The 27,821-nt window shown below is 34.3% G+C and overlaps 1 protein-coding gene across 1 annotated transcript; it reads right to left on the reverse strand.

The window, feature by feature from the left end:
• Positions 1 to 138: 138 nt before the first annotated feature.
• On the reverse strand, positions 139 to 27,444 carry LOC126820727 (collagen alpha-1(I) chain). Its single transcript, XM_050548817.1, has 49 exons — positions 27,121 to 27,444; positions 22,858 to 22,992; positions 22,098 to 22,120; positions 21,926 to 21,955; positions 21,428 to 21,481; positions 20,205 to 20,273; positions 18,909 to 19,007; positions 17,696 to 17,740; positions 17,344 to 17,397; positions 16,794 to 16,955; positions 16,166 to 16,219; positions 15,813 to 15,911; positions 15,570 to 15,668; positions 15,279 to 15,422; positions 14,938 to 15,036; positions 14,520 to 14,627; positions 13,788 to 13,841; positions 13,371 to 13,478; positions 13,148 to 13,192; positions 12,822 to 12,875; positions 12,552 to 12,650; positions 12,310 to 12,417; positions 12,086 to 12,139; positions 11,665 to 11,763; positions 11,339 to 11,437; positions 11,161 to 11,214; positions 10,965 to 11,018; positions 10,336 to 10,551; positions 8,730 to 8,783; positions 8,322 to 8,375; positions 7,950 to 8,111; positions 7,124 to 7,231; positions 6,791 to 6,898; positions 6,515 to 6,622; positions 6,182 to 6,289; positions 5,933 to 5,986; positions 5,584 to 5,637; positions 5,334 to 5,387; positions 5,034 to 5,087; positions 4,676 to 4,729; positions 4,436 to 4,507; positions 4,119 to 4,154; positions 3,851 to 3,886; positions 3,541 to 3,618; positions 3,224 to 3,380; positions 2,676 to 2,779; positions 2,121 to 2,225; positions 1,138 to 1,359; positions 139 to 791 (listed from the first exon to the last, which is right to left on the reverse strand). Exons 1-49 carry the CDS (start codon positions 27,224 to 27,226, stop codon positions 639 to 641), a joined length of 4,359 nt encoding a protein of 1,452 aa, XP_050404774.1. The 5' UTR covers positions 27,227 to 27,444; the 3' UTR covers positions 139 to 638.
• Positions 27,445 to 27,821: the final 377 nt, after the last annotated feature.

The raw sequence follows: 27,821 nt of genomic DNA on the forward strand, positions 1-27,821 counted from the left end.
CAGAGGATGGATGAAGTAAGATAAGATTTGTGGTGTACCGACCCAACCATTTGGTCAAATAGGAACCGACCCCAGAAAGCCACCTTGTTTTCCCCTTTCCCACATTCACCAGAAGGAACCCACACAACACAGTGAGTATATTTTTTGGAATTTTTTTATTTATTCATTTCAGTAAAAACCGGCAGATGGACGGATTGCTGTGACAATAATTGGCGGAGGTAGCAATGAAATGCTGACATTTATCACTTTTATTTACAAAATAAAATAATCAAATATTTTCATCTAGAATGATAGCGTTAATAACACAGTATGAATTGTTAATGGCAGTAGTAGAGCTCTTTGTTTACATCACAGTCACTTCACGAGTTGCCAGCTTTATGACTCCTCGGCAATATAAAAAAAACAAAAAAATATGTCCGCCTTGGTCTTCCGCTGTTCTCATTTGGTCCTTGAGAAGATCTTATTTAAAGAATAATATTCATTGTTTATTTGGTTGTTGTTTCAGACAGATCATATCATAATAGTATATAAACAAAAACACATAATAATGATGTCGAGTGATTTGGAAAATAGTCTTTCTAGTGAGAAAAATAATTGAATAGAATAATTGTCTAATGTGTATGAATAGAAATGACGCCTCAACTGAAACAAACTGGTCCAAGCTCTATACCAATTTCTTGATCTGCCCCACCAACATCAAATAAACCTATATCCCTAATTGGTAATCGTGACATACGATTATTTTTAACCTGTACAGCTATCACAGATTTTCTCCATGAACCATCTTTTATCTAGAAACATAAAAATATTTATTTGTGATTAAGACATGTTTCTAATAATCTTATTAAATTAGAACCTTCTTGCTAGTTATTATCTTTTAAAATTGTGATTTACTGTTTTAAATATTGATTCACAGCATTAAACGTAAAAATCTTGATTTGTGGAACCAATAACGCCATTCACAACATCGAAATTTGGGCTGTTTTGGATGTTTAATACATAATAAGACATAATTACAAATTATACAGATATATTGCTAACTGCAAGCAATGTATCATGTGTCTTAATTTCCAGTGTATATAGTATGGATGTCAGTGTATATATTATTAAATAGCATATAATAGATATAATACTTACTCTACAACCATCTTCTCTAACTCGATATTTAAATGCTTTTTTACCATTAGATGTTATTGTTTCATAGTCATCGCTCAATAATTCAATGGCGCTATTATAATCACCAGAGGATTGATCAAAGACAACATTAGTATTTTTACAATTAATAGTGATTTCTTGTCTTGCCTTATTGTGGTCTAATCTCAAGAAGTTGAAAGCAGAGTCGTGTCGAACATATCGGAACTGAAAATACAGAAGGTCAAATTTATTCAATGCTTGTTTTTAAAAGGTGTAATATTCCAATCAGTCTAAACGTTATACCGAACCTCTGTGTGTCCTAAATTACTTTTTGTTTAGCTAAAATGCAACATTATTCTTCATAATTATTTTTACAATGAATAATATTACCTATAAATTTATCCTGTAAACCAGTTAATACGTTATGAATCAATGGGTGTTGTCAACAAAAACAGGATTAAATTTTTAATAAGATTGCAATATTGGCGAGAAAAATTAGAATTAATTGAGCCGCTGCAGCGATGAACCTCTTTGATTTGGGTCTAAAAAAAGAGAATTGAATTGGGTTGATCTCATGAAGCAACATCTATAGGATTCTATATTTGATCAAGTGGAAGTCGGCTTTATTTTATAAACTTAATTTTGGTCTCGGGTGTTGACAGTGGAACACTAATAGTGGGTTACATCTCAAAGGTAACTTTATCAATCGACCTATAATTTATTGAAAAAAACACAGATTGTTATCCCACCAAACAAATCAACATATTATATATTTAGTAAAATCGGCAATTCTATTTTTGACCCAAATCAAATAGGCCTAGTTATGACACAGTCGTTATTATTATCTATTACATTTGTACAGAGATTTGCTAGTTTTAACTTCATAGCTCCAGTTTGTTAATTACATAGTCAAAAGCTGATAAGTCAATAAGCTATCTCTATATAAAGTAATAAAATAATATAACACAAACCTGGGGATTACTTACAGTGCCACTTTCAAGGCCTTCCTTTTCAGCCATGGATGACATGGAAACATCAGCAAAAGATTGTCTTTCTCCTAAATAGCTATCGAACCATTGTTTCTTTTCAAACTGGAATAGACAACAAACTGAGGAATTTTGAAATGAAACATCTTATAACTGATGCACAATAATTCGTTTCGTTAAATTGTTTTGATTGGTAAGTCCACTTCATCTCGATCGAAATAGATTTCTGTTGGGCGTGTTCAATAATTCGCAGTTCAACCTTCCAATCAAACGCTGCATTTATCACGAAATTCCGTACAATCTCGCGAAAGGCATTACTTCTCGAGATATCTCGTTGATAAATCATCCTCCTAAGGTATTATTATGATGCTGTAAAACATGTCTTTCGATGTTAAGTGAGCAACCGAATAAACGAAACGAAAGCAGAATCTAAATTTAAGTAATAAGATTTTCCTAACAAAAATATTTATGGATTTGAGAACTCCAAATACAGTTTTTTTATTTGTATTATTGAAATCAGTGATAAGTCACACTTATATTAAATTCAATACGTACTGTCTCAGTTTGTGGTGGAACACAAGTCTCGTTCCTCTCGAATTTACAATAAACTTTAATAGCATCGGCAATTCCACCACCATTGGGATCAACCCAGAAGTAACCTTTAGAGAGAAAACACAGACATGATTAGTATATGAATAATTATTGAATAACTGGATTTAAAGACATGCGTTGCTAATCGACAAAATACAAGAAAAACATAAGGGAATAGTAATTGGGATTTTAATCGACACAACAAAGTCCCTATATTACCCGTTTTACCTTTTTACTAGAAGCAGTCCGCAGGACATATACGGATTGTCTAATGTGTCAAGATGTGTAACAACAGTATGATACTTTGTGTCGGGTTTATCATTCCATACTATTTTATACAGTTCCATCTACACATTGGGGTGCAGTGGGATTTCAAATCTAATATTATGAGATCAATCTGCATCAAGTTGCATCCACCTCCTTTATATTCAATAATCATCAGTCGGTGTATTTTTCTATAACCATTATTAATATTTTGACGGTACCAAGCTAGGCGAATTCAGAAGACTCACCATCAACAAGTGCTGGTTGGGTTAGGGCGAGATCTCGGCAGCTCTTGGCGGGGGCATCTTTTTCTCCTGTTGGTGTTTCAAGTTTGGCGATTTCATCCCTAACTTTGTCCATGAGTTCAAGCGCTTTCTTGGTTTCTTCATCGCCATTGGTATCAGCCTAAAATATATTTTTAAAATATGTTTTAAGGTCATCGTTATGAACAAGGCTGTAAAAGCCACATCGCTTAAACCCATTTTTGCCGTTTTATTGAGAATTACAATTGAATGATTTATCCATTTTTCACTTGTTAGTTTACATATGTTAAAACAAATCTTACCAAATAAGGATCAGCCTTGGCACCACCTTGGAAGAAACCAGTAATGGCATTGGAATAGACACTTCGTCCTGGTGGACCCTAATATAATAAAGGTACAATTATAAAAATGACATGTATGCGAACAACCTTGTTATAAACTATCCTATATATGTATTATTCTGGTGTAAATTGTTTATTAGATATTTACTTTACTGCAAGAAACAGAATTACATTTCAGCATTTAGAGAATAACATCAATAATTAATAATATTTAGATATATTAAAAAATAAATAAAATCTTTAAAATTGGTTTCCAGCATTGAATACTTACGGGTGGACCACGTGGACCGCCTGGACCAACTGAACCCTGAAACAAACAGTTCAAAATACCTTTTACAAATGTTGTTAACTTAATAGATATGAATTCCGTGATTCTTTTATTATGTTGTCACGAAATAGCCCACCCTAATCTTAAAGGGTGTGTTTGTATTAATATGTTTTTTATCTACCCCCATAAACTGTTTTATCATCCATACACAGCTAGAAATCAATCTAACGGTTGTTATAAAAACTTTCACGGTTCAATAAATAATACTCACACGTCGACCATCTTCTCCGGGTGGACCTCGTGGACCCTAAATTGAATCAAATATAAATGTTCATATTAATGTTCAAAACAGAGATTTATGATTATTTCTAATGATAAATCACAACTTCTTCAACTCTTTTAACATTTCTGACATATCTTACAATATAATAACAATGAACGAACTAATGATTAGTTTACGAAAAATTAAAAATTCACTCTACTTTTTTGAATACCAATATACAGTTAAAATATTATTGACCCTTTAACATTGGGTTTTGTTTGTTTATTTGGAGATTTTTTCTTTTCATTTTCAGAGTCTTTACTTACAGGTTGTCCAGTGGGACCATCTTGACCAACACTACCATCAATACCCATAGCACCTCGTTTGCCTTCAGATCCCTACAAGAAAACAATCGAGATTAATTTTTAAGCTTGAAATTATCTTAAATACCCCATTTATAGCACAAAACACAATTAACTTCATTCAATATAAATGTTTAAGATATATTCATATTAACTAGATATTATCGTATGGTAATATTATAGTATATTATATTGTATACTTACTCGGTTACCTTGAGGTCCTGGTGGTCCGGGTGGACCTGGCTCACCATTGCTTCCCTAAAGAAATCAATACAATACAAATTTTAAATTGCGTAATTTATAAAAAGAAATAACGACGTTTTATGATTCAGACATCTTCATTGTGGAAAACAACAATCGATTCAACCGAAAATTTTAATAGTGAAAATGGTGGAGTTAACTGAAGACTGACAGCCATTAATGTGGGTTATCTAAATAAGGACTTTTTTTTAACCCAAATAGTATAAGCTGTTGTAAAACAATGCACAATTTTTGTTGATAGAAATAATAAAATGGAGAATAGATTTATGTGGGGTAAACATATAGAGTAACAATAACCTACCTGAGGTCCTGGAAGACCGGGCATACCGGCGAAACCTGGATCACCCTTGTCTCCCTAAAAGTAAATTAATCATCTGCTATATCATAATGATTTTATATTCAGTATAAGCCAGACAATGTATTATTATCATTATTACTAACTGAAAACCTTAAGAGAATGTATTTGACGTATATATTTTTTTCACCACTAATATGGAATGTATTTAAAATCTAAAACCAGTCTGAATGTAGAATTCATTTTTGTATATCGAAAATGTATCATTTTATTGATAATTAATTTAAGAAATGGTAAATAACCTACCTGTTTTCCAACGTCTCCTTCTCCTCCTTGGATACCTTGAGCACCCTGTACACCCTGTAATACACATAATTGTATTAAACTATACATTAGAATATGTATAAAATGCATGACGTACATTATTTTGTTTGGGAATTTAAGTTTTTGTTAGGCGTGGATTATCCACCGTAGAACGTAATATATAATATTATTCCTAAATATTATTTTTATGGAGAAATATACATTATTTAGGTGATAATATAAGATCACTTACTGGAGGTCCACGTTGTCCTGCTCGGCCAGCACGTCCAACAGGTCCGATTTCTCCCTATAATGGGAAATATACAAAAGAAATAATTAGAACAATGGAATTGAAAACTTACAATTTATCTCTGTATTTAAACATAATAAGTAGTTGAGTAAATGAATAATTTAATAGCAACAAGAAACTTATTATATCAATGATTAAATTTATTACATTTTTAAGAATATCGTATGAATGATTATTTTTTTGTTAAATTATTACATATATATTAATGATAAAATTTATTACATTTCTAAATTAATTATTAAATTTATTGCATTTATAAGAATACTGTATTAATGGCTAAAGATGTACTTACTCTAACACCAGTATCTCCACTTGGTCCGGTAGCTCCTGATGAACCAGCTGGGCCCTGAAATCAGTTACATGTTAGCACTTCAGCCATATACTTAAATATCGTTATATAGATCGAATATATCAAGAACAACCTTACAATATACCAGATTAAAATGTACATGTGAAATGACTAAATTATTCAGTGTATCTGGCACATAAAATGTCATCAAAACAGCTGATTGTGTATCAGTTTCACTATTAGCAAACTTACAGGTAAACCTGGTAAACCAGGTGCTCCAACAAGACCAGCTTCACCATCAGGTCCTTTCTCTCCAGGTCGTCCAGTAGATCCGGGAGTACCATCATTACCGGGTGGACCCTGTAAGTAAAAACGAACTAATAATAAATATTCATTACGGTATCCAATTAATTAAGATTTTGTTTGATTTTATTTATAATTTTGTCATCTACGTCACGAATTTAAACAATGCAATAGTGCAGGGCGAATTATATGGGATATTCGTGTTTCCAAGGATTCTCTTGTTCGAAAGGTTAACAATTTTATGGCTTAAAACAATTAGTAAGAAAGAAAAAAAACACTTACAGATTGACCAGGTTCGCCTACAGCACCAGGGTTACCGGGATTACCGACAGGACCTGGTGATCCAGGAAGACCATTTCGACCTCGTCTACCCGCTTCACCTCGAGCACCCTGAAATTACCAACATGTTTCTTTTTGTGATAATTGAGCAAAAAATCATTATTTTCTGTTACAGATTGATGGTTTTACACTATGACTTCTCTTTGGTTATTCATTGATAGCATACTCTAAGTGGAATATTATCTATACTCTATGTTTAAATTCAGGCGACATACTTACAGTTGAACCAGGAGGACCAGTAGGACCACGTTCACCGCCAACACCAGGTTGTCCTGCTTCACCCCGTTCACCAGATGGTCCAGCAGCACCTGGAGGTCCAACAGATCCCTGTAAAAGTTCAAAATTATTCAGATAATACAACAAATTAAAGCAATCACATTCAGTGCTACATATATAGATTTTATCGATACAGAGCACAACCATGTCGGACTCAACGTCCATGGCGACTATTTTAAAGTGATTATTGTTACTTAATTAGAAAACAAATTTTAATATTAAACAGACATAAGAAACTTTAAAATGTATCGACAAGAATATAATGTTAACACTTACGGGTGCTCCTTCTTCACCTCGAATACCCTTGTTACCCGGTTGTCCAGGTTGACCTCTAGCTCCATTGGTTCCTGGTTGTCCAGGAGAACCAGTTCCTCCTCGAATACCCTAGAATATACCAAATTAGTTTGATATTCAGTGTGTATCTATTAGTATGGTATATACTGTATACGTTTGTTGATTGTTCTATTTATTCTGCTGTTTAAAAGGTAATGCGAAAGTTTATCTAATCACACAGATCAATTGTCATAAAAAAAATATAAGATAGGTTGCCAGGCAACGAAACAATTTCAAACAGATCAGATTAATATTTTCGTCCTTTGAGGGTTCACAGTGTCCTACAAACTGAAACAAGGGCCTTACTCTGAAAGTAATATACAAAAATTGTTCGACAGCGTTTTTCGTTTTACCAATAAAATAATGCATATAAATTTCATACAGATCGGATGACGACTTTTGTCGTTCGAGCATTCATAAGATTCAACAAAGTAAAACAAGGCCATAACTCTAGATGTAATTAACAGAAATTGCTGAAATTCAATAGGCCTCTTTGTTTCATTAATTGAAATAACGCATATGAATTTCATAAAGTTTGTCATTAGAGCATTCACAAGGTTCAACAAAGTGAAACAAGGGTCATTACTCCAGAAGAAATTAAAGGAAATGATTGAAATTAAATAGACTTCTTTATCTCACTAATTTAAACAACATTTATCAATTTCGAAACAATCAGATGATAAATGTAGTCTGTAGAGTGTTCACAAGAATCGTCGGCAATATACGACCACATTTCCATATGGGCGTATAAAAATGTACTTGACTTTACCTTGATGCCAGATCGTCCAGGTGGACCGGATGGGCCCGGTAATCCTTGCTGTCCAGCCCGTCCTGGTGGTCCGAGACTTCCAGGGTTGCCAGGTTCTCCGGGAATACCATCGACTCCAGCATCACCACGAGCTCCCTGTCTACCAGAAATACCACGAACTCCCTGCATAATGGATAATAATAAATAGTATATCAGTCTTACTTAACCAATCAATTAGTTTTGAATCATTCATGGAATATATGTACACGTGTAATAATGCATGTACAATTTATGTCAGTTTTTGTTTCGTGGCCAAGGAAGTTTATTATCTACTTAAATAACAGGAGGAAATTCCATAGCTTGGGACCATCATTTTCTAGTATAAATACATACCTGAGGTCCAGGAGATCCGGGTTCTCCAGAAGCACCAGCATTACCGGTCTCTCCCTACATAAATAAAAATATCAACATTAAACACTAACATACAACCAAACATTTACATTGTAAAAATCTGTATACACCATTAAAATGTAACATCTGTATACATCATTTATCCTGTTAAAATATGTATACACCATTTAAACTGTTAAAATCTGTACATTTCCACCAAACACTTAAAATCTATATAAATGATTATCTCGGCTAGCAGATTTTTTTAAATTGATGCCTGCACATTACTTTTTGGGTTCTCAAGACTTAAGTAAATTACGGTTCTTTTGAATATATAACTATATAAAATAAATCGATGTATTAGGTGGAATTGATGAAGACGTGTGAATAAACCTACTATATTCAACCTACCTTGGAACCTGGGGCACCTCGTTCACCTTTGTTTCCAGTAGGTCCAGCAGCACCCTGATAAATAAAGATTTCAAATGACAGTGGAGCAGTGCATGTAAATACGCAAACATGTTGATAGAATTGTTGATCTTTAAATTATTAATATCATTATAATATTATATCGTTAACTAATTATTGGGTTCACATACAAGTATTGTAGAGAAGTGAAATGTCAGGCACTTAAAATAAAATGAGTGACGGGTTGACATATAAAAAGATTTATTAAACCAAACCATAGTCGATTCTAGGTGAAACCGGAATATCATGTTTATCACTAATGGTAGGAAAACAAGCCAACAGGCTGATGTCCCCCGCCGAAATCCCAAAATAAATAGATGACACATATTGATTAAATGATTTTTCAAAAGTATTGAGCAATCAAACTGATTATCTATACTCAGTGAAGGTTTGAAGTACATGTACCTGGTAGTGAAACTATACGCTAAGTTTCATCACTCTCTATCAGTTGGAATCAAAGTTATCTTGTCCCAAAGCATTGACCAATGAAATTGCTTAGCTCGGCTTAGCTTTAGCTTGAAATGTTAATCATTGAACTCAGTCAAGACATTCACCTAATGAACATCTACATCAAGTTTAAACATTCTACCTCCATTTAAAAGCAGAGTTGTTATGTTCCAAAGTCTTGACCAATCAAACTGCTCATCGCTTCGTCTAAGCAGAAAATGCTCATTATCGAACTTAATCAAGGTATTGATGTAAAGAAACTATACGCCAAGTTTCACCACTCTCGCTGAATTAGAACTAAAGTTATCATGTCCCAAAGCATCAACCAATCAAATTGCTGATCTCTGCTTACGCTAAGCAGAAAATGTTTATCTTCGAACTCCGTCAAGGTATTCGCCTAATAAACACCTACACCAAGTTTGAATATTCTACCTCAATTAGAAGCAGAGCTATTGTGTCCCAAAAAGTGTGACGGACAGACAGACAGACGGACAGACTCATTTTAACATTCCCCTGCTTTCTTCGAAAGGCGGGGGACAATTACCATTGCATCATTTGGCTTAGTAAACAATGATTATAACTAATTACGTCATATAATTGAAATCCGAAACCCAAGGTTAGATAACTATCAGAGTTCTGGGCAATCAGCAGACAGCCGCTAAATTCTTAGGGAGGAGACATGCATTGAGAGAGAGATGCCGCTGAGGTTCAAGAGACACCATCTGGATTGAGTAGACACTATTGGGTTGTAGGAGAGCCATATGATGTAGTGTGTTCTGTCAGTAACGTCAATCTGTAAATTAGGGGGTGGAGAGAAAGACATGTTAATTTTAAGAATTATAATGTAACCCAAGCTTGTAACCTATGTATCCATTGTTTTTCCTGGTAGATAAGCGTCTTAACGGCTGAGTCCAAAGAAGAGATTAAGAAACAAATATAACCAGAGATAATACTAGATGATCTCAAGGCCATTAAAATATGTGGTAGAAGAGAGTATGCGTGACCCGTCTCTCCATATCTAACTAGCGACGCATAGCATTGTATAGTGCTACACATACCTATTTATTGAAGCAAGTTTTCAAACGATCCAGAAATAACTTACAGGTAAACCGGGGTATCCTTGTTCTCCTTGGGGACCAGCAACACCACGTTCTCCACCTGATCCAGGAGGCCCATTCTCTCCCGGAGGACCGGGATCACCAGCAGATCCTTTAGCAGCAGGGGGTCCAGCTAAGCCAGGGGGTCCAAGAGGACCACGTGCACCTGGGGTTCCAGGTCGTCCAGGAGAACCATCAGCTCCGGGGGCACCAGATTCACCCTTTGAAATAATGAGAAATACAAAATAAATTGAAGGTTTAAGAACAATATTATTAACTGTATGTTGTATTTTCATTTTTTTAAACATTTACACTACCATTCCATTGACTTGATTTGTCTAATGGCGAAAACAGAGCCTCAATATTACTAAACTGGACTCAAGTTTACTTAACCGGGCTTAGTTTTACTAAACACCTGACCAGTTTTATCAATACATTGTAAACAATCACTGAAATGGCAGCAGTTCCAATCACGCCAAGACATCGTCCGCTGATCTACATACAAACTCAATAAAATCACGTGCATAATGCAAACCCTGTCGGACGTTGCCCCGGATATGTTAGATCAAAACGAAACAAATATCTATATTTTTTTATTAAGACTAGCATTAAATAAGTGTATCAAAATACTTACACTATCGCCACTAGTTCCAGGGGGTCCAGTAGGTCCACGTCCTCCTTGGGGTCCCTGAAGTATAAAGATGTTCCTATAATCCACAAGTCCATCGATACCATGCACGGTTTAAAATAATGAAATTCAAGAAAAGTACATTTACATAAAGCATAAATACAGATAATTGATGTAGCTTAGAATAAATAACAATACTCACAATAGGTCCTTGTGGTCCCATTTCTCCCTTGATACCCTTCTCACCAGGAGCTCCCTATAAAAGAAAATAATAAAGATCACATGAAATAAAATGGTAACTGGATCTAAATAACATAAAAAAGTTTCAAATTAAAGCATTCTCAAATATCGAATAAGATAACCAAGAAAGAAATGCTTACTCGTTCACCATCAGGTCCAGGTGGACCATCACTACCAGCATTACCAGATTCTCCTTCAGCACCAGGTTCACCTCGAGGTCCTGGGAAGCCACGTTCACCCTGAAAAGATAAACGTACATTGAGAAGCGTAGAAAAGTGTAAAAATAACTACTAGTTTCTCTTTAATTCAAATATGTTTCCAAGAATACTAATGAAGTTTTTACAAACATTATTCCAAATGTTCTTTATATTGACAAACGTATATCTTATTAAAGATATAATTCGTGACACTCTAAAACATATCAATACAGATTAGTCATTTCATTAAGACATAATATAGTACTTACTCTGTATCCAGCTTTGCCAGATGCACCAGGTGGTCCTGGAATACCAGGCTCACCATCAGTACCAGCTTCACCAGGGTTACCAGGTAATCCAGGAGGTCCCTACAACAAAAATCGTATTACCATATATTTTATCCCTTTATCAACCGTAACAAAATAATAGCCGGGGTAGCTGTCACGGAAATATTTCTTATTCTTTTGTTGATTATCTATTATCTATTAATAATAAATAGATAAAACTAACTGGTTAAGTTGCTTTGAATAATTTAGAACCGTTTATGTGAATGAACCCTTTGTTATTACCTAAGAGAAAATGGGTTATGTCCTTAAATATAATTTTTTTTAAAAATAGTTCAGGTATCAATTGTAGATATTGATACACTATTCTGATCAATCAATATCGATAATGATACTGTAAATTTACCTGGAATCCTGGTGGACCATCGTTACCGGCAGCTCCACGTTCTCCCATAGATCCCTAGAAAAATACAAGCAGATAACATACTATTAAAGAAGTAATATCTTAAAATTAACTAAGAAATTATACAAATATCAATCTGTTATATATTTTGTATATTTTTTGAAAATAGATATAAAAATTTGTAAAATATGACAAATATAAATATAGCGATCGAAATGATAACTTACCTCGGGTCCAGGGGCACCTTGGGGTCCCATCTCTCCAGTAGCACCAGTGTCACCGGGGGGTCCGGATTCTCCTTGGATACCAGGACTTCCACTCTTTCCTTGATTTCCCTGTAAGTAACGAAGGTATTAACCACTTGATTTGATAATGTATCAACAGCGAAACCATCATGATTCTTAGTATCCAAAGTAAGCGAGAGATATCTATTAATTATACAAACAATAGTTTTATAAAATGTACTTACTCTTTCGCCAGCAGCTCCTTGGGGACCTTGGGCACCAGGAGGACCGGATTGACCAGGGGGACCCATTTCACCAGGTCGACCATCATTACCGGGTGGACCCTGTTAATTAAAATTAATATCACCAATATTAAGTCCATTGACATATAATTTGCATTAATTAGACCAAAGTCAAATTTATTAAATGCGTGGCATGTTAACTTTTTAAATTTTGCTTTAATTGATTATCTAAATTTATCTGAATGAAACAAATGATATGTTTAATATACTTACAGAAGGACCGGGAGATCCTGATTTTCCATCGGGACCAGGTTGTCCTGGGGCACCCTAAATAGAAAATTATTTTACATTAAAGTATAGCTTCCAAATTGTTGATCAACAATCGTTTTCATTGTAAACTAAATCCTAAAGTAATTATGTTATTGGTGTTCTTATTAAGTGGTTCCAAATCAAAGATGACACAGCGTTGAAACAAATACTTAATACTAAGTCATCTCTGTTTAAATATATACACATAATCTGATATCATTCACCACAAAGAAAACTCATGTCTTGAATATGACATGAATGAGAAAATGATATGAAATGAAAATACTTACAGCTTCACCACGGGGACCGGGTGGGCCGATACGACCAGCTTCACCCTAAAAAATTAAAAAATAAGTAGGCATGACAATAAAAAAGAAATAATCTGCTTTAGTCAAATGTGTTAAAACTAGCCGAATGTTACCTTGTAAAAATTAGCATTGGTGAATACATGTATATTAATGCACCATTAATTTGGATAAAAATTAAAATTTTATAGAATTAAGTTCAACTTACCATAGAACCAGATTCACCTCGAGATCCTCTTAGACCAGCTGCGCCATCTTCTCCTTTGGTACCTGGGGATCCTGGAGAACCAGGAATACCTCGAGCACCACTCAAACCCTAGAGTAAGAAACAGAATCATATCAAACAATAGACACCATCTTTTTTCAGCTTAATCCTAACTTATCTGTAATATGTTTGTACCATTGCTTGATACCTCATTGAAACATTGCAGTTAATAAACTTAGCGAATGATATCCATGAAGTTGTCTGTATTATATATATATATATAATGCCTTCACAAGTGAATGCCTTTCAAGGATATCTTACTGCTTCTTCTTCTAGTTCTAATATAACATTCTAATAAATAACGAGCTAGGCTGTATTTTTCAGTATCAAAGTTGCTTTAAGTGAATTACCAATACTTACACGTTCTCCTTCTAGACCAACAGGTCCAGCAGCACCTTGAGAACCACGTTCACCCTACAATCATATCAAATATATAAATACCTAAATATAAAATATTATTGTTTTAAAACCAAAACAGCAAGCAAAACCTAAAGATACATACTTAAAGTAGCTAAGTCTCTAACTCAATATCATCCAAAGTCTTCGACATTGAAAACACGAATTATTTGTCAATTTAAATCAACATCGACGTTGTGATTTTACCAGAAAAAGATGGGATTCTGATATCCAACATTTAAGACAAAATAAACATTTTACCATTGGTACACGAATCGTATACCATAATGCTTTTAGCGCCATTTGTAACAAGGGACTCGAAGAACGAGGTTAGACTTATTCCACAAGTCATGTCAAACGGTGACGTCATATTCTTATCTGGAGAGCATGCACAATAAATACTATCGGTGTAGACTGGAATAACCAGACACAGAGGTTGCCATTCGATTGAGACTTCTGGCGAAATTCCCCGAACATTACTGATTTGATATAAGAGTAAATGTAAATCAGTTTATATACTTTCATACTAGTATTACATTAGTATATGCGTTGCAACCCATTTGTGTCAATTTCTAGTCCCCAAAATGTTAGTGATTTAGCTACTTTCATACATTTCTGAAACTCTCAGAATATAAACTTTTTTATAATTGAATTTAAGATATCAAAAGTTATGAAATTGCAAAGTTTAAAACTTACTCTATTTCCTTGAGGTCCTGGGGGACCAGGTCGACCTCTATCGCCAGGTGATCCAGGAATACCTTTGGTTCCCTGTTCTCCCTTGTAACCGGGTTGTCCAGACTCTCCCTAAAATGTACAACCAACAGAATAGTTTATCCAAAAACAATAGAGGGCTTTCATTATTATATATATAATCGTACATCAATAAAATCTCGAATTTGGGAAAATTTAAGAATGCGAAATAGAATAACGTGTGTGTGTGTGTGTGTGAAATAATAGAGGGCTTTCATTATTATATATAATCGTCCAACAATAAAATCTCGAATTTGGGAAAATTTAAGAATGCGAAATAGAATAACGTGTGTGTGTGTGAAATAGCTTTATTTAACGTCCACTTCCAGTGAAGTGATATCGCAGACAAAATAGAATAACTTACCACTGCTCCTTTTGGACCATTGTTACCTTGGCTTCCAGAAAGACCTGGAGGTCCACGTGGTCCGGGGAATCCAGGGGCACCAGCAGCACCGGGGTCTCCCTAAAACAACAATATTTAGAATAGATATAATGATATAACATAAGTAATAATACATTCATAGCGCAACACACAATACGTATTTTATGATCTAGATTATATGCAGCCATTCTGAAGTTTTTTTACTCGTGCTGGTTTGGATTACCTGCTGCTAAAAAACGTGTATGTAGCCTACACAACCTTATAGCATGAAAGAAAATGGTTTATCAACTGTTTTGACAGATGGCAATAAGGACAATACTTACAGTAGCTCCTTTATCTCCATCAGCTCCTGACATACCAGGTTGACCAGGGGCACCAACATCACCATCGGGTCCAGGAATACCACTTTCACCACGAGGACCTTGGGGTCCGTAACCTCCTTTGGGTCCAGCAGAACCAGCTTCACCCTGGAAGATTTAATGAATATTATTAAACCACAGAACAAGATGAGAACGGTGTAATTACAGACGTTGAAAATATATATTTTCTGTGTACTTTGGTAAAAGTAAATTATTTTTATACCATTTGGTTATATACCGATGAAAACAACTCACCTTTAAACCAGGTTGTCCTGGAACTCCAGGTGGGCCAGGTTGACCAACAGATCCACTAGGACCAGGTTGACCAGCCAAACCATCAACTCCACTCAAACCCTGTAACAAACGTCAAAAAAGTTTTTAAATCAACTGTGTCTACGATAGTTATCATTTCACATACATCAGTTAAGAACATATAGTAGATCCTGGCTTACAGGTAATTGACTTTTAGAGGTAATCAAAAAGTATAACATTGCTTACCTGTGCACCAGGTAAACCGTCTTGTCCTCGTCCTCCGGGGGGACCACGTGGGCCTTGTGGTCCTGAGGGTCCAGGGGCTCCAGGCGATCCAACGGGTCCCTGAAAACATATAACAAATAAAACAATAAATTCTTGTGTCTATATATCAAACCAGAAGACAATATTTTAAAACAATATTACCTCAAAATGTGTTTGCATTACCTTAAGGGAGCTAATGTTGTTTTCTAAATCTTAGTTCTCAATATAGGGATATACATATATAATGCCAGTCTTTTCTTGAAAGAAAGAACAATGCACACCTAAAAAAAAAGTCTGACGATAGAGGTTTTTATTGTTTGATTGTTCATACTCACAGTTTCTCCAGAAAGACCTTGTTCTCCACGTTTTCCTCTGAATCCACGGAATCCCTACAAGAAAAATACCAGGATGAATACTATGCAAGCCTGCGTAATTGAAAGAGGTTACATTGTATGTTATATGTAACTATGCCAGATTCCAAAGATGCTGAATAACGCTTACTTAAAGTACTAAGTCTCTAACCCAATATCATCCAAAGTCTTAGACATCGAAAACACGAATTATTAGTCAATTTAAATGAACACTGATGTTGTGATCTTACCGGGGAAAAGATGGGCTACTGATATCCAATATTTAGGACCAAACATTTTACCAGTGCCATTTGTAACATTCAGTGTCTTTGATGACACCATATTCGTATCTGGAGAGCATGTGCAATAAATACCTCGGTGTAGACTGGAATAACCAGACGCTAGAGATTGCCATTCGATTGAGACTTCTAGCGTATTTCACCGAACATAATTGATTTGAAATGAGAGTAAAAAAGAAACGAATGAATGTAAATCAGTTTATATACATTCATATTACATTACATTAGTATATGCGTTGCGGCCCATTTGTGTCAATTTCTAAATCCCAAATATTAGCGATTTAGCTCCTTTAAAGAGGACATTGTTGTCTTACCTTGTGTCCTTGTGATCCGGGCATACCAGGCATACCAGCAGCACCAGGTGGACCTCTGGGTCCAGCGGGTCCAGGCGAACCATCTTCTCCGTGTCGTCCAGTCTCTCCTTGACTACCTGGTGGTCCAGGTGGTCCATTTTCTCCTCGTGTTCCTGGGTTTCCCTGGAAATACGAATAAACTTTATTTAAGCTTCTGGCCGATTTTTCTCCAAAATTATGCAAATGATTAAAAGCCCCTAATTAAAATTGCGATAAGTCTAAACCTGGCAGTGGTTTCTTTGTTTATGAATTTCTTTGGAGTATTTAGAACGAAAAAGTCGTGAAAGGTCAAATACCGTGAACACATGGTATTATTTGATTTTATAGTGCATATATTTAAAGACTACGTATAGCATTAAGAGAAACAAGTAGTGAAAGCTTCCCTTTGAACTAATCATATTCGATCAATAATCAAACTCTGGATAATGTTATTTATCTTTCAACTGAAACTTGTATTTGACATCTATTTGAAATAGTGGTCTTGTATAAGAAAATAAATCTTTATACATACTGGTGGACCAGGGTCGCCATGTTCACCACGTAATCCTTGGGGTCCTTGAGGTCCCTTAAAAAAATTTAAAAAATCAATTACAACCCGTACATTGATGTACAAAATACAATTACAACGCATACACTTATATACAAAATATAATTACAACCCATATATTGATATACAAAATGCAATTACAGCCCATACATTAATATGCAAAATACAAAAAATGTGGATTCCTTGCTTTACTGTGTTAACTGTTATAGCCATTACCAACATAAAGTCGAAGAATAATCAATCAGATTTTAAAAATAATACTTAACAATTTCCAAAATAATTTCAAGAATCTTGTGAAAACAAAAGTGTTACTTACGGGTGTTCCTGGGGGTCCGGGAGGTCCACGAGGTCCCATGGGTCCCTGAAAAATATTTTCTAATATTAATATAAAGTAAAGAGCACATCAAAATCAGCTGATACTTTCCCCACCGGAAATTCTTTCATCATACTTTAAACAGAGAACATTCATTATACAGAAGCTTATCTTCACAATCTGGTGGACAAATGTACAAAATAAACCAAAGCACATGACACTTGAGAAAATGACGTAGAATCGTTTATTGCCGTCGATCAAACAAAGTAGTTAAACTATTGCTGACTAATGCATAAAAGTGTATGTAACTGACTGAACAGTGCATAATTCTTTTATTTAACTGACAGAACAATGAATATGCTTTTATTTTACTGATTGAATTCTGCATACGTCTTTATATAATTGGGTAAATACTGCATAGATCTTTATATAACTGACTAAACACTGCACACTGACTGTTTATGACTGACTAAATACTGCACACAAACTGTAAAAAATAGGGGGATATTTTTCATTTCTTAGATTCTCCATTGTTATATTGAACCATCATTTTCTAAGCTCAGGTATAAAATAGTGAAATGGATTAAATGCTGATCGCAGTCTTTCGGGTCAGAAAATGTGTGTTTTAACACTGTTAGACTTTGATGTTTTTATATTTAGAAAATAATGTAACATAAAAACTATGAAATAATGAGACTGTTTGTTGTTATAGTGACACGTGGTTAAGAATGGGGAAGGCAGACATGTCGTTTCCGTGTTTGGTTTGACAATGGGCTACCAACACAAAACTGTTACATATGTGCTGTTATTTTTTCCTAGTCGCTAACTTCATAACTACCATATGCCGTGGATTAAGTGAATTACATACACGCCGTAGATCAGCATTTTGAAATTATTCAGCATTTGGCTTACCATTGTTTAAGAAATTATGCATAATGAATATAGTACAAACCCATTATACAATTCAAATAATGCATGTCAGGTTTTCAAAATTAGTTAAACATACAATAGACACAAGAGCAATTAACCTACAACATTTTTCATATATTATGTCCGTTTTTCAATATTTGTACATTGACCGTTTATGGACCTTTCGATTCAACACAATCAATATGCCATATAAACTAAGTAAATGTGATGTTAAATTGGTAAAGAAAAATATATTTGGTCAATAAAAAAATGATTAAAAAGATAAAATAAAATAGCTAATACTTACTACTTGTGCTTGTAAATACTGAGGTCCAGGGTATTGAGCAGCTCCGGCTTTATCACCAAAGTTTCTAGCAAAGTACATATTGTATGCCTGATCTGCTGACTGGGCAAAAATACAAATAATACACATCAATAAAAAAATTACCAATAACTGATGACAGTAGAAGAAATTGTAAAATAGAGCCATGGTACGGAGAGGTTTGAGCACAGTATATACATCTGGACGAGTGAGAGCAAAACGAAAGCAGAGGGTCAGATATTTGATAAATTCAAGTCGACGTTGTCGACGTTGAGTCAAGTGTTTTTTTACAAGCTATGTTAGTAGTTCATGGTCGCTAGAGGAATGTATTTATGTATATACTGGCACCAGACGAACCCACAGGGACTTTAACTCTCTCTCTCTATATATATACATGTATATATATATATATATATATATATATATATATATACCCACCAACCAGTTTCTATTATTTACATTAAATATGACGAAGTCTAAAAATAGGAAGTTGTTAGAGAAAGGGTCTTTGATAATATAAAATTCATTAAAAGAGTTTTTGAACATATCTGTTTCAATAATGGATATCTTATATATCTGCTTAAATTTGATGTTATAAATCTGTTTATATTTGGTTATCTTATAAATCAGCTTAAATTTGGTCACGTTATCAAAATGGTCTTAGCTGTTAAAGGATAGATCTCATGCGTGTCTTCTCATAGCTTCACAACAAATTATACGATCTTATGTTCACTATCAATATACATAGATATCAAATAACATACTGCAATGTTCAAGTACTATTTAGGAAATTATAACAATATCAAAAAACAATAAACGTTGTGGTTATGGTATGTTGTGGTTATGGTTTGTAATTGAAGGGAGGGCTGACCAATCACGGTGCCATATTCATGATTCGAAGGTCCTTAGTTCGAATGGTGGTGTGGGGTAACAAGAAACTTTGGAATGCCGCACGCCCGATTTTCACTTGGCAACTTAGAAAGAAAGTGTTGTCTAGTATGTAGTTCAAATTGTCCACACACCTTAACGAATCCTGGACAGATGGGATCCAAAGAAGAAAAGGCGCAAGTACAATAGTCAATGGCAAATGCCCCTACCTAGCATGGAACAGGTAAATATAGTAAAACGCATTTAAGAATGTAACATTGCACACGTTGGAAAGTGTAATGGTTTTCATATACACTATTTGATTGGAATCAGCATCTCCAAAATGCGTGAAATATTATTTTGTATATTCTATTATCTTTGGATTTTTGTTCAGAAATAAAATATGCCACTTACCATTTCACTTTGACCTGGAGATCCTGGTGGTCCTGGAATTCCACTGACACCATCTTTTCCTGTGTCGCCCTAGAAACAAGAATATTTTATTTAATTCATACAAGATTTTCTTATATACTATACATGCATTTACTCAAGCTTATTCAATGAATTTGTGTTGCATATGGCAAATATTTTAAATTTTTAATGACTAATGCTTGGCTATGATCACATAACTCTTAAAATGTGGTTAAAATTATTCCTTCGGGTGAGAATTTGGTGGATGAAAAAATCTTTAATAATGCTCCTTTAAGTTAAGGAGCTCATCGCAGAGAACTTGGTGGTATTATAGAGGTGAACAGCTGGCAAGCATATTGTGGCCGCCTTGCCTTTGTTTACTGAATTATATGCCACAGTACACCTCATAATTAAAACAAATTCTGATGAATTAAAATATTCCAGGGGCGTGTACATTACCTCCCTAACGGCGAACTATAAATTGCACCACAACTACTTAATGAAATGACGTTTAATGTCCTACTTCTCTGCACTAAGCGGGGTGTTATAAAAACGAGCATACGCCCTTCAGTGTGATGTCTGCGATATCACCTCGGTGGAAGCGGACGTAAAATACAACTAACTAACAACAACAACTTCAGTGTGATATGGGGACGGGACGGGACGGGTCGGGGGGATTTCCCGTACAGTGGCGTTTCTGCCTTTTCTTCATCGAATTCCAGCTTTTATATTTGTCCTTACGCCGTCTCGGTTTTTCGGGCCCTCTTTCACTGACATGTGGAAAACAATGCGTAGAGCTTCCTGTACCAACATCGGTATCGAACCACTAAGCCACCGCGGCTTTCTATTTCATAAGGGCTGTTATGACATTCTTTTCTGAATTCCTTTCTAGCTGCTTAATAATTAGTCAAGCTTTAAATCAGGGAAGCAATATTTGTAACTAATACCTGGCTACAATTTAGAACATCATAAAGTCGGTTGATCACGACGACAAGGCGATTGGCAATGTTCTATTGATATTTATATAATAAACTATCATTTGAAACTAAGTTCAGTCTAAATAGCATTTAGCCTGTCAACACTAAACTGGGGGCCCGTCTTCATTAGCACAGTCGGAGCAGAACAAATGGGACGTTAAACCCCATTTCATTTCATTTCATTTCTAAACTGGGAGTGAAACTTAAGTAACAACATATGGATTAAGATCAACAAATTTAAAATTTTACCATTTGTCCAATTCTACCAGAAACACCGGCAAATCCAACGCTTCCGCTGGGGCCCTGAAATTAAAATAATAAATAGTTTATGATACTGTAAACAAAAAAACCTTGCCTCTCTTATGTGAATTTGAGATAACGTTGGTCTATTTACGGAGTTGGCATTTGCGCCATATCCAAATTAAATCCTAGTCGCCTGGTGCCTATGCCACCGCATATCCTGCCCTCATTAATGGGTTGTCAAAGTTATTTACAATTATCAGACATGGCCACTACATGACTTAATCCAACAACATAAAATGTTTTGGGGGAGAGTTATAGTTTTTAAAATAAATTTAAGTAATCTTTAAAAAAAACTGTGTTCCATCCTTTTTATTCGAGTGAGTGTATATAAGTTAAAATTTTTACAGAGCTTTGTATATATTTCCACAATATTGACAGTTTATACTGCAATTAATGAGTCTTATTAATACTTATATTATTAAGCTTTACATTATAAATACTTACTTGGACAGTAGACAAAGCGGCGTGAAGTGCCTGTAAAAAAACATAAATTATTGATTTATTTCATTTTTAATATCTTGCGCAATAATATTACTTATTCTGTGGTAAACTAATGGGCGTAAAATCATTAAAGCGTCAGACCCAATACAAAAAATAATGACAATATAATACTTACAGCATCTCTGTTGGTAGCAGAAGCTGCAAAAAATATAAATACAAATTAGGTACTTTTTCTATAACATTTTCATTTTAATCTTGATTCAGTGGTAATTTTAATAGTTGAAATCAGTATCATTATCTATTTGGAAATATTGACGACAGTAGATGAACTATGAATTTTAAATTAGAAACTTTCAAAATCAGACTAGATTTGAAATAGGGTTAAAATACCCACCCCGTCAAAGGTTGTCTCCAAACATATTTGTTAGAGGAATTTTACGATAATTCAGTTAGGGCCATGAACAATCAAGAATTAAAAGGTCACTTCGTGAGACTATTAAATATTAAAGTATTTTAATTCTTTAAAATTCGATCCTTTGCTGATCTTCAATTGGATTCTCTATCCACATGGCCGGGTAGTCTAGACAAAGTTGTCCGTATTATAGCAAATGATCCATATTGACTAGACTACCGGACTATAAAAATGAATCTGTCTACGTATACAGCAGATGTGATCAGTAAATGCGTATAGATTTGTTTTACTTCAATAGAGGATCGATATCTAACTTATTTCGAACAAACTCTATAGAGCGTTAAGTTTATTTACCCTAATGAGTGGCTTAAATAACATCGCCGACTTTTACGGTTAACTTATGCCGTAACGATGATTGTTCTGCCGCCAAATGTCCGCGTATACATTAAATTTACTGTAATTTATCGAGAAATGCCGATTGGCAAACCGTCTCTTAATATCACTGATTTAAACAATCACCTACCATACTCAATTTCACAGTTTTTTTTGAAAGCACAAGATACTTCCCCTTTCAAACAAATACATTCCCAACAAGTATTGTTAGGATCGGGGTTCCATACATCTTCATCTAAATACTTTTCTCCATTAAAGGTACACGCTGAAATTGATAGAAATTGATATAATAATTAAAACTATTCAATCTATTAAAACAACCAACCATTTGTATAGCTGAGGCATCTTGACCACTGCACCAAGGAATGGACAAAGACCAGTTTCAGTTTTTCCAATCGCCCAAAATCAGGTGTGAATTAAGAACTATAGAGATCCTAAGCACTTGGAAGATTTTGGTGGCCCCATATAGTTTACAATTCAAAATGTAAACAATAATAAACCATAAACAATCCGTCAAGCACGTGGTTTGAGGTTTTATACACATCATTATGGTAACAGTATAAGAAAAGACAACACAAAAAACCAATGAAAAACTAATTAAAAGTTCTTAATTTTTAAATTAAATATTTTGAATTAAGTCATCTAACAATGCAGAAATTACTGAGATAGTAAGAATGAAATACAAAACGTGAAAAGAAATCCAAAGAAGAGAATTACAAATACTAGACGATCACAAGGCTATTAAAATAGTGTAGAAGAGAGTATGCGTCACACGTTAGATGTGGGGATTTCCACATCTAACCGCGGCTCATAGCTCTATGCATAGTGCTACAGGAGGTGGTGGTCTTCTAATTTATAATTGGCCGTCCCCCCTTCCCCGAAACCCCCATTCAATTTCCATTAATTATGCTATTTATAGCGGTGTGATTTTATGTATATGCACACTAAACCCTAATGTGAGTGACATTAACATAACTCTTCAGGTCACAAAATTCTTGCTTCTCATATTCGAAACGATTTATTTCCGCATATGTAGGTAATTATGTTATTTCCTTTCATTCTTTAAACAGTAGAATGCTATTTAATGGAACCCATTTATAACTGGCATATGTGTCCCATACAGATTCTTTGTTTAATTCGTTGTCCTAGGCAACACACGTAAAAGGGTTTCATTAGTTCCTTATTTAGATTGTCCTATGCCGCAATTGCATATGATTTCAATTGGAAAAGGAAGTCGAGAATGGTGAAGCTGTCAGAACTGTCAATCATTTTGATATGACGTATTGGCTTATAACCCCTCCCATATTTGGCAATAATTTACTATGCCTATAATATAAGAACACGGGACTGTACTCTGACTTTTTAAATAAAATAAGCTTTTCCTTGGGATCACAAATTTGACCCATTGCTATAAACTGTGTCACTGCAAATATGTTTGTTAAATGTCAACCTGCATTTTACTAAAACATTTATGCATACTGAATTGATAAAGCTATTTGAGTGTCCCAGTATAACGGGTTGCATGTGTGAAATGGCAATGGCATTCCGCGGTAATGCCGTGATGTATCCACGAATACATTTTTATAATTGTACATGTACACAGATAGGAATGCCTTAGTTAGATTAATATACCTGTTATTATCGAAATTAAATATTTCATTATCCATCTATTATCTGATTCCAAGAATCAGAATTTCTAATATCTAGTTATGTCTTGAACTATTGCTGCAGTCATATTTCAAATTGATACGTATATAATAGACATAATGTTCATTATTATGACAACAGTTTCGATGTTTAATTTTATACGATATAATTTATCAATAAATGCACTATACACAATTACATATATTGCAGATTTAATTCCATTTCTGTTATATAACACACCCTTAAAACAGGTTACCATGACATCCTATAAAATATGCACACGTGGTACTTCCTGTGCGATGACAATAACAATGCAGATAAACTATTTCTAATTTAATCTTTGAGGACTAGAAAATTATTACAATCTATACGTATGGGCCATTATCAAATAAAATAATATGGGAGTTACGGTCAAAAGACCTATTTTGAATTTAAAATGGCGGGATGCTATCCCTATCACATAACAATTAGATGAATATAGTATATAAATTATGTCAAATGTTTTATTCATGCAAAATTTTCATAGCGAAATTACGGTAGAATACAAAAAGTAACCTGTTTTGGTGCTTCTATTACGTGTAATTGGTATAACGATGCCCTAATATTGACTTGACGTTTGAATTATGGAATGAAATGTCTATTAAAACACAAGACTTTAATGATGATGATTATTTTGGGTGTGTCGTAACGACTGTTTTTGCCATCGCTGATAAGTAATAAAACTTCTCAAACATTTTAAATACAACATGTAATATGTTCATAGCGTACTCTGTAATCAACAACTAGAGTGTGTGAAATCAATTAAAATAATCTGGTAACCCTTTTACAGAGAGAGAGAGAGAGAGAGAGAGAGAGATAGAGAGAGGTCAAATTTGCCATATTTATGTAAGTCGAGTGGACGGTAAACCACACGTCTCTCTCTCATGGTACGATATTACCCATTCTATATTTCATGGTATTACTGATATTACTCGGCTTATATTCTATATTTCATGATATACATGGTATTATTAATTCTATATTTCATGGTATTATACCTCACTCAGCACACACTGCATCCACCCAGTATACAATGGAAATCTTTGACCCACAATCCGTGAATAGCCAGTGTTGAATGAAGGTATTATTGTAATCTGAATGGTTCTCAGAACAACTGTAACTATGATATAACGTACTGCATTCGTCAACGATTTGTTAAAACAACTATTTAATACACTTCGTGGTCAACACAAGCATTTCAGTTATAAACACAAGGTGCCCTTATACATGCACATAAATAAATTCAATATAAGTAATGATTCGGATATTTCTTTTTCAAATGGGTGTGTTCAGATATGGGTCAAGGTCACGAAGTAACGAATTTCAGGTAAAATCAGGCATGTCCACCCTTATGATAATCAACATTATCTGGTACTGTCAGCGACTGATACATGACCGGTATAAAGCTTCCCCCAGCCACCCACGTGCGGTGTTTTTTGTTGATCAATTACTTTGCGCAATCCATCTCCAGTTTTCCACAATGCCACCCTACCCTTTCCATGTGTCTATTTAAAAGTAAACCCAGTCGGCCCTTTAAAACCAAATTAATCACTGAATTTCAGTCCATCACTCTAATATGTCAATCGAACCGAACGATGAATGCAGGAAAATCAATGTCAACTTTAAGTCTTGAAATTCTGTGTATGGATCGAAGAAGTTATTTGAAATTATATGTGTATCGATCAAAAAAGTCACTGGAAATTCTGAGTATTGATCAAAACAAGTCACTTGGAATTCTGTGTATTGATCAACAGAAGTCACCTGAAATTCCGTTTATCAATGAAAAAGGTAAAACAATGCAGTCTATTAATCAAATCGATCAATCCATCGGTCTAGCAATATTACATACCTAATTTAAATAGTTCAATAAATAATCAATATCGTGTAATATAAGACTTTAATATTGAAAAAAAATTAATTACCCGATGCAACAGTTAAACTGTTGCATAATATTGAATTACAATCGATCAATCACTTGATGTAGGAATTGTTTAAAATTAAGAAAAATAAATGTTAAACAAAAAGACAGAAGGTAACAAGATTTAAAAAATTACATAACTTCAAAAGAAAGAATTATTATTTAATTATTTTTTTTCATTCAATGTTTGAATTTATTTGTAAACTCGGTCATCGTGTTAAACTGCTGACGCAGGTTTCTCAGACGTGGCATAATGAACTTTGCAGGCTGGTATATTCGGCCATATTGGATGACCCGAGATGACCTATATTAATGAGATCACGTGACAATAAGAAACATCTCACAACGTGTCAACATTGCAAAATTTGTATGATTCTAAATAATTTGAGAAATAAACTCAAAAGAGAGTAGTTTCGTTTCAATGCATGGCATTAACTGAAACAAAATTGTCCCGTTATTTTAAGCACATTCACAATTCTGTAAACGAATTTCCATAAGTTAAAATACTATTTTTTATTAAAATAACGGCAATACATCATTGAAAAAAATATATAATAAGTTTAATTAAAAATAAAATTATCTAAGTTTATCAATATATATGCATAATGTATACATTTGAAAATATGCAAATATATTACATACATGTGATCAATCCGTTCGCTAGACAGAACTTGCTTTTTTAGCCCGTTTCCATTTTATGAAACGAAATTGTTGAATGGTGACTGTAATGGTTATCAATATAATAAATAATAATTATTATTAATAAAGGTAAATATTTATAACACATACCTATTTCGGATTCAGCAACCTCCTTTTCCTTTGGGGCTGAATGAACGGTAACTATTAATAAGCATAATGACAGCACACCTTGTAAACATCTTGTTACAGACGCCATGCCTCCCCACTTATTTTCTTGAGGCCGAATCGGACCTCTCACAACATTCACGGATTTATATATTGATCAATTCCTGTTGGCCGGTGCCGTTTTTCGGCTACCTAGCTCTTTTTCCTAGGGTAACCCGTGCGTAGAAGAGTGTATACTCTCCCGACACAAGATTTCCTAGTCTAGTTACAAAATGCGTGCAGTCTTCTAGGACTGCGACCAAAGCTCATTTCAATATCAGGCTGTTTTAATATACCCCATGCAAAAAAGGAGCCAATCGCAAGCTTGGAAGCGATACTATTCTCAGAGCCCGTTCCTTGGTGCTTCAGCCTGAAGACGTGTGTTGAAGGCAGCAACCATAACGTGGTGTAACTCTATACTGTATAGCTCACTATATACCCGAACATCTATACACTAGAAATTATTATAATATCATATTTTAACGGCTAAAATAACGTGTTCAATAGACACCAGAAATATATTTTAAAAGAAAGAGCTTTTATTCAATACAAATATTAAACTTAAACCCTTTCATTATAAGACCTTTTAGCCAATTTATATTTCTAATGTGCAGAGACATTTCATACTTGACATTTATCAATTAAAA

This window comes from Patella vulgata, chromosome 5, assembly GCF_932274485.2.
Source record: "Patella vulgata chromosome 5, xgPatVulg1.2, whole genome shotgun sequence".
Classification (NCBI taxonomy): Eukaryota; Metazoa; Mollusca; class Gastropoda; family Patellidae; genus Patella; species Patella vulgata.

Bases quoted from the DNA above. Each gene is read 5' to 3' on its own strand.
- LOC126820727 (XM_050548817.1), bottom strand. From the start codon at position 27,226: ATGGCGTCTGTAACAAGATGTTTACAAGGTGTGCTGTCATTATGCTTA. The intron at 12,876-13,147 runs GTAAGTATTTTC...TTTTCTATTTAG, and splicing joins CCGGTCCCCGTGGTGAAGCT to GGTGCCCCAGGACAACCTGG. The intron at 5,088-5,333 runs GTAGGTTATTTA...ATTTACTTTTAG, and splicing joins AAGGAGACGTTGGAAAACAG to GGAGACAAGGGTGATCCAGG.